The following is a 7,034-nucleotide window of genomic DNA, read 5'->3' as shown; positions in this document are numbered from 1 at the left end:
AAACGGAATCCCGATCCGTAGTCCCAAATGTAAATACCTAATACTAGGGGAATCTATCGGGTGCAGTCCCGTAGTTCCAATATAAAAGTGTAGGGGGATCTCCTAGAATACAAATCCGTAGTCCCAAAGTAAACAAACAGGGGGATCTCCCGGGATACCGTCCCATAGTCCCAAAGTAAATACACAGCAGCAACACGAAGAATACTCAATTTAATTCAAATTTCATACCAAGGTAAAATAGGTAATTCTAACCTAGCATGATGCACATAATCCAAATAAGGCTATTTGAGAAAATAAAGCAATTAAGTCACTTAGGCATGCTTCCCTAAGCTAACAACATGTTTAAATTGCAAGTACTATAAAGAGGAGAAGAAACACAATTATAATTACTTAGTTAAAATCGTATTTTCAATAATTAGCACAAGTACGCACTCGTCACCTCACGTAAAAGGCATTTCAAGTATCAACAATATTAAATCCTAAGGGGAAGTCCCTCACACAAGGTTAGGCAAGCCACTTACCTCGAACCGGCTCAAAATCAACCTGAAACCACGTTCTTCCCAGTACTCGACTCCAAATGGCCCAAATCTATTCAATTAAATTGCATATTGTAAATAACACTTTAAGTAACTAATTAAACTAATAAATTCTAAGATAATATGCGAAATTAGGTAAAATGACAAAAATGCCGCTCGAGCCAACGTCTTGGAATCGGGTAATATTTACATTTTTAGAATCCTCATACTCTCATGAATTCATGCATATAAAAATTATCCAAATCCCATAATATTTCGACCCTCATATCCTCAAATCTATCCTAGAGGGTTTTCAAACTTTTCCAACTAAATTCACAGATTTAATGCCAAAACTAGTGATAGATTCGGGTAATCTAACCAAAATTAACTTAAGAACACTTACCCCGTTATTTTCTCTGAAAATCTCCCAAAAATCGCCTCTCCCCGAGCTCCAAATTGGTAAAAATGGAAAATAGAATGAAGTCCCATTTTTAGAACTTAAAACATTATGTCCAGCATTTTCGCATCTGCGACCAGATAAGCCGCACCTGCGGTCTCACAGTGGGAGAAGGGATTTTGCTTCTGCGGCTGTTTCTGCATCTGCAGACAAAGAGTGTGACGATCCGGCCGGTCGTCTTAAGAATTAATACCCCGATCCCCTATTAACTGTTTTCCCCATGTTTATTTTTGCTATTTTGATTTGTTGGGATGTTCGGTTTTCATTTTCGGAGAGTTTTTGGACACTTAGTCACTAAATGCGAGCTCAAGTGTTGGAAAGTTGACTGTAGTTGGAACAATGTGAAGACGGCCTCGGAGTGGAAATCTGATGGTTCCGTTAGCTCCGTTGGGTGATTTCGAGCTTAGGGGCACGTTTGGATTGTGTTTTGGAGGTCCGTAGCTAATTTAGGCTTAAAGTGCCGAAAAGTTGAATTTTTGAAGTTTCCAGTTCGATAGTGAGATTTTGATCTGAGGGTCAGAATGGAATTCCGAGTGTTGCAATAGTTTGGGATGTGTGTGCAAAGTTTCAGGTTATTCAGATGTGGTTTGGTTGGGTTTTTTATCAAAAGCATAATTTAGAAGATTTTGGAATTCTTAAGCTTGAATCCGATGCGAATTTGGTGTTTTGATGTTGTTCTGAGCATTCTGATGGTTGGAACAAATTTGAATGAGGTTATAGGATATGTTGGTATGTTTGGTTGAGATCCCAAGGGCCTCGGGATGATTTCGGATGCTTGACGGGAGGTTTTGGAAAGGTTTAAAGCAGTTGAAGCTACTGGTTTTCTGCCATAACCGCACCTGCGGTTAGGGTCCCGCAGGTGCGGAGCCGCTGAAGCGGCGGACCAAGCGCAGATGTAGATTTAGGGAGGATCAGCAGGTTCTGCAGATGCGGGTAATTTACCGCAGAAGCGGTATAGCACCTGCGGATGAGTAACCACAGATGCGGAAAAGGGTCTTTAACTGAAAGTCACAGATGCAACGAAGTCCTTGCAAAAGCGGTCCCAGGACCGAAGATGCGGAAACAGCTAGGCAAAAATATTAAATTTCGAGGGTTTAGTTTCAAAAGTTGGAAAAATTGATTTGGGAGCTCGGGATAGGCGATTTTGAAAGGGATTTTCACCTGGGTGTTTTGGGTAAGTGATTATTACTCGTTTTTTATTGTTTTCCATGAATCTATGCTTAAATTCAGCCTTTAAATTCGAATTTGGGGTGAAAATTTTGAAGAAAAGTTGGAAAAGGTTCTTAGACCTAACTATTGAATTTGGGTCATGATTTTGATGTCGGAGTGGGATAATTTTGATATAAATTAACTCGTAAGTATGTGAGGATTCTAGAAATGTAAATTTTACCCGATTCCGAGACGTGGGCCCGAGGGGCATTTTGGTCATTTTATGTAATTTCACGTATTAGCTTAGAATTTAATTTGAGAATCAGTTACTTGAAGTGTTATTTATAATATGCAATTGAATTGAATAGATTTGGGCCATTTGGAGTCGAGTACTCGTGGCAAAGATGTGGTTTCGAGTTGATTTTGAGCTGGTTCGAGGTAAGTGGCTTGACTAACCTTGTGTGGGGGACCTTCCCCTTAGGATTTGATATATTTTATAATTGAAATGTCTTATATGTGAGGTCACGAGTGTGTACTTGTGCTAAGTGTTGGAAATCCAATTTTCATTAAGTAATTACTAGTATTTTGTCTTTTCCTGTTTATTACTTGCACTATTAAGCCTGTTGTTAGCTTAGGAAAACATGTCTAAGTGATTCAATTGCCTTATTTGTTCAACTGCTTTACCTGAATTCTATGCAACATGCTAGGCTAGACTATTTGTTTTGTCTTAATATGAAGTTTGACATTTCTGAGTATTTTCTCGTGTTTCTGTTGTGTATTTACATTGAGACTGCGGATATGGGATTTCGGTAGCTCCCCCCTTGTCTATTTACATTTGCAACTACAGATGTGAGATTCCGGTAGATCCCCCTGCACACTTATATTAAACTACGGGAATGCACCCGGTAGATTCTCCCAGTACTAGGTATTTATATTTGGGACTACGGAACAAGATTCCGGTAGATCCCCGCGCACTGTGCACTGGACTACGGGACGGTATACCGGAAGAATTGTTGGATATATATATTTGGGACTATAGGACGGTATCCTGAAAGATCCTCGATTGTTATTATTGGTGTTGAGCTGCACTTCCTTCTGTGTTTACCTTGCCTTTGTAAAGTTGTTGCTATTCTTTATATCCTGTGTTACTTTTACTGCCGTACTTATTTATACTGCTCTATTCTACACTGTTGAACTTTATCTTTTATTTAACCTCAGTAGGGCCTTGACCTTTCTCGTCACTACTCAATCGAGGTTAAGCTTTGCACTTACTGAGTACCACTGTGGAGTACTCATGCCCTTTTTGCGCATATTTTTCTTGTGCAGATCCAGGTACTTTGACTCAGTCCTATCACCTTTGAGGCGAGGCGACTGCTCTAGCGACTTTGAGGTATATCTGCCGCATTTGCAGACCGAGGAGTCCCTTTCTATTCTTGCTTTTTAGTATTAGCCCTTCTGTATTTTCTATTCTTGTTAGACATTCTAGAGTTAGAGCTATGTAGGATTTATTAGCTTGTGATTCATGGGTTTTCGGGTCTTGGATTTATGTATTGGTTTTGTGAGTTAAATACTGTGTATGCCGAGCGGCACTTTTAAATGTTGTTTATTACCTTATTTCTACTTTAAATTGTTTTACTTCCGCAAATTTGGTGTTTTCTTCCGCAATTTAGGCTTATTTAGTTGTAGAGAGTAGGTGGCATCGTGATGGGTCAAGGAGGGTGAACTGGGGTCGTGACAAGTTGGTATCAGAGTTCTAGATTCATAGGAGTCATGAATCACAAGCTGGTTTATTAGATTCTCGCTGATCGTTACGGAGACGTTTGTACTTATCTACGAGAGGTTATGTAACTATTAGGAAAATTTGATTTCATTTGATTTCCTTCGTGCGAGATTTTGACATCACAATTCTAAACTTCTGCCTTCTATTCCCTCAGAGATGGTAAGGACATGTGCTACCCGAGACGATCAGGCACCCGCGCCCCCTACTGCAGCCGTTAGAGGCCGGGGCCGGGGTGGAGGTCGAGGACGCACATGCGGTGCAGCCAGCACACTTGCACGAGCTACCACCGAGGAGCCACCAGCAGTGCCAATCGGAGTCCACGCACCTGACACGCCTACTGCTACTACCACGCCAACGCTTCAGGAGACTCTGGCACAGTTCATGAGCATGTACACCACTTTGGCTCAAGCAGGGTTGCCTCCCCTTGCTGCAACTACATCCCAGGCTGGGGGGGGAGCATAGACTCTCGCTGCCTGCACTTCTGAGCAATGAGTGCATGTTGATCAGGTCCTGGAGGTTATTCATGTGCAGCCTATAGCCCTAGGCTATCCCGAGGATAGGGTAGCAGCTTCAGAGGATGAGCAGCGGAGACTTGAGAGGTTCAAGAAGTATGATCCTCCTGTATTCAGTGGATTAGCATTAGAGGATGCCTTGGGATTTTTAAAGTAGTGCTACCGTATTTTCCGTACCATGGGTATATCTAGATCGAGCGGGGTTTCATTCACTACTTTCCATCTTTGAGGAGCCACCTATAAGTAGTGGCTCACCTATGAGTTAGGCAGTTCGGACGAGGCTGCTTCGCTGACTTGGACCTAGTTTTCAGATCTATTTCTAAGAGATTGTGTTCCTCAGAGACTCAGAGATGCATGGTGCACCGAGTTTGAGCATTTGCACCAGGGTGCTATGACTGTCTCAAAGTATGCTGTCTGTTATACTAGCTTGCCCAGACATGCACCGGCCTTGGTTTCTACTGTTCGCGAGAGGGTTCTCTAGTTTATTGAGGGTTTCATTCCCAGCATCAGGTCTAGCATGGCCCGTGCATTTGAGATGGATATTCCTTATCAGCAAGTGGTGAGCATTGCTAGGAGGATTGAGGGATGCAGGGAGGGAGAGAGAGAGAGGAGAGGGAGACCAAGAGGTCTCGAGAGTCGGGCCATTATTATGGTGCCCCTGCCCCAGCTTTAGGTCGTCATGGTAGGGGTTATATGAGTTGCTCTGTTCATTCAGCTCTTCCAGCAACTAGTGGTATTCCAACTCCTCCTAGGCCTTAGGAGCCTTATTATGCACCTCCAGTTTCTAGCGCGCCTCCTGCGCGGGTTGCTTTTAGAGGTCAGTCCAGTAGACCCGGCCCGAGCCAGTCATAGCCACCACATCCTCCTAAAGCTTGTTTTGAGTGTTGTGACACACGCCACATGGTGAGGGATTGCACCAGACTTGGGAAGGGTGCACCTCTACAGACTTCTCAGCCACAGCGTGCCCCGCGGAGTTCTCAGGCTATGATTACAGCTCTAGTTGCTACCTCACCTACTCATCCAGCTAGAGGTGGAGGTCGGAGAGGTAGAGGTCGCCCTAGAGGGGAAGGCTAGGCCAGATACTATGCCCTTCCTGCCAATACCAAGGTTGTTGCTTCTGATTCTGTCATCATAGGTATTACATTGGTTTGTCACAGAGATGCATCGGTTCTATTCAATACAGGATCCACTTATTCTTATGTGTCTTATTATTTTGCTCCGCATTTGTGTGTTTCTCGGGATACTTTGAGTTCCCTTGTTTATGTTTCTACTCGTATGGGAGATTCTCTTATTGTGGATCGCATTTATAGGTCGTGTTTGGTTGCTCTTAGTGGTTTTGAGACCAGAGTCGATTTATTGTTGCTCAGTATGGTAGACTTTGATATTGCCTTGGGCATGGACTGGTTGTCGCCCCATTATGCTATCCTTGATTGTCATGCCAAGACTGTGAAGCTGGCTATGCCAGTTGTGCCGCGTGTTGAGTGGAGGAGTGCTTTAGATCACACTCCTAGTAGAGTTATTTCTTTATTTGAAGCTTAGTGTATGGTTCAGAAGGGGTGTGACACGTATCTAGCCTATGTGAGAGATGTCAGCATTGATACCCCTTCAGTTGATTCAGTTCCAGTAGTACGGGACTTTTTTGATGTGTTTCCAACTGATCTTCTAGGCATGCCGCCTGATAGGGATATTGATTTTGGCATTTATTTGTTGTTGGGTACTCAGCCCATTTCTATTCCTCTGTATTGTATGGCTCCTCCTGAGTTGAAGGAGTTGAAGGATCAGTTACAAAAATTGCTTGATAATGGCTTTATTCGACCTAGTGTTTCTCCTGTCTTGTTTGTGAAAAAAAAGGATGGTTCTTTGCATATGTGTATTGATTATCGCCAGTTGAACAAGGTTATAGTGAAGATTTGTTATCCTTTTCCTCGTATTGATGATCTATTTGACCAGCTCCAGGGCGCACGGGTGTTTTCTAAGATTGACTTGTGCTCAGGTTACCATCAGTTGAAGATTTGGGATCTAGATATCCCGAAGACTGCTTTCAGGACTTAGTATGGTCATTACGAGTTCCTTGTTATGTCATTTAGGCTTACCAATGCCCCAGCAGCCTTTATGCATTTGATGCATAGCGTATTCCGGCCATATCTTGAATCTTTTATCATTGTCTTTATTGATGACATTCTGGTGTATTCCCAGAGTCGGGAAGATCATGAGCAGCACCTGAGGACAGTGCTTCAGACTCTAAGGGAAAAGATGTTATAGGCAAAGTTCTCAAAATGTGAGTTTTGATTGGATTCTGTGGCATTCGTAGGCCATGTGGTATCGAGTGAGGGTATTCAGGTGGATCCAAAGAAAGTAGAGGTAGTGCAGAGTTGGCCCAGACCATCCTCAGCTACAGAGATCCGCAGTTTTCTTGGTTTGGCAGGTTACTACCATCATTTTGTGGAGGGGTTTTCATCGATTGCAGCCCCTATGACCAGACTGACACATAAGGGTGCTCCGTTCTAGTGGATGGAAAAGTGTAAGGCGAGCTTTCAGAAGCTCAAGATAGCTCTGACTATAGCCCCAATTTTGATATTGCCTACAAGTTTGGGATCTTACACTGTCTATTGTGATGCCTC

At 43.0% G+C, this 7,034-nt stretch overlaps 1 protein-coding gene across 1 annotated transcript; it reads left to right on the top strand.

Annotated features, from left to right (window-relative positions):
- The first annotated feature begins 5,313 nt into the window (after positions 1–5,313).
- LOC138873648 (uncharacterized) lies at positions 5,314–5,952 on the top strand. The gene is made up of 2 exons (XM_070152124.1): positions 5,314–5,458; positions 5,549–5,952. Exons 1-2 carry the CDS (start codon positions 5,314–5,316, stop codon positions 5,950–5,952), a joined length of 549 nt encoding a protein of 182 aa, XP_070008225.1.
- Positions 5,953–7,034: the final 1,082 nt, after the last annotated feature.

The sequence above is a fragment of the Nicotiana sylvestris genome, chromosome 7, assembly GCF_000393655.2.
Source record: "Nicotiana sylvestris chromosome 7, ASM39365v2, whole genome shotgun sequence".
In the NCBI taxonomy this organism is placed as follows: Eukaryota; Viridiplantae; Streptophyta; class Magnoliopsida; order Solanales; family Solanaceae; genus Nicotiana; species Nicotiana sylvestris.
Note: the sequence above shows the minus strand (reverse complement) of the source record. Positions and strands in the feature narration are given on the sequence as shown.

What these genes read in the sequence shown, in the direction of transcription:
- LOC138873648 (XM_070152124.1), top strand. Translation starts at nt 5,314, where the DNA reads ATGGTGAGGGATTGCACCAGACTTGGGAAGGGTGCACCTCTACAGACT. An exon ending in TAGAGGTGGAGGTCGGAGAG is followed by an intron (nt 5,459 to 5,548) that starts GTAGAGGTCGCC and finishes CTGTCATCATAG; the next exon opens with GTATTACATTGGTTTGTCAC.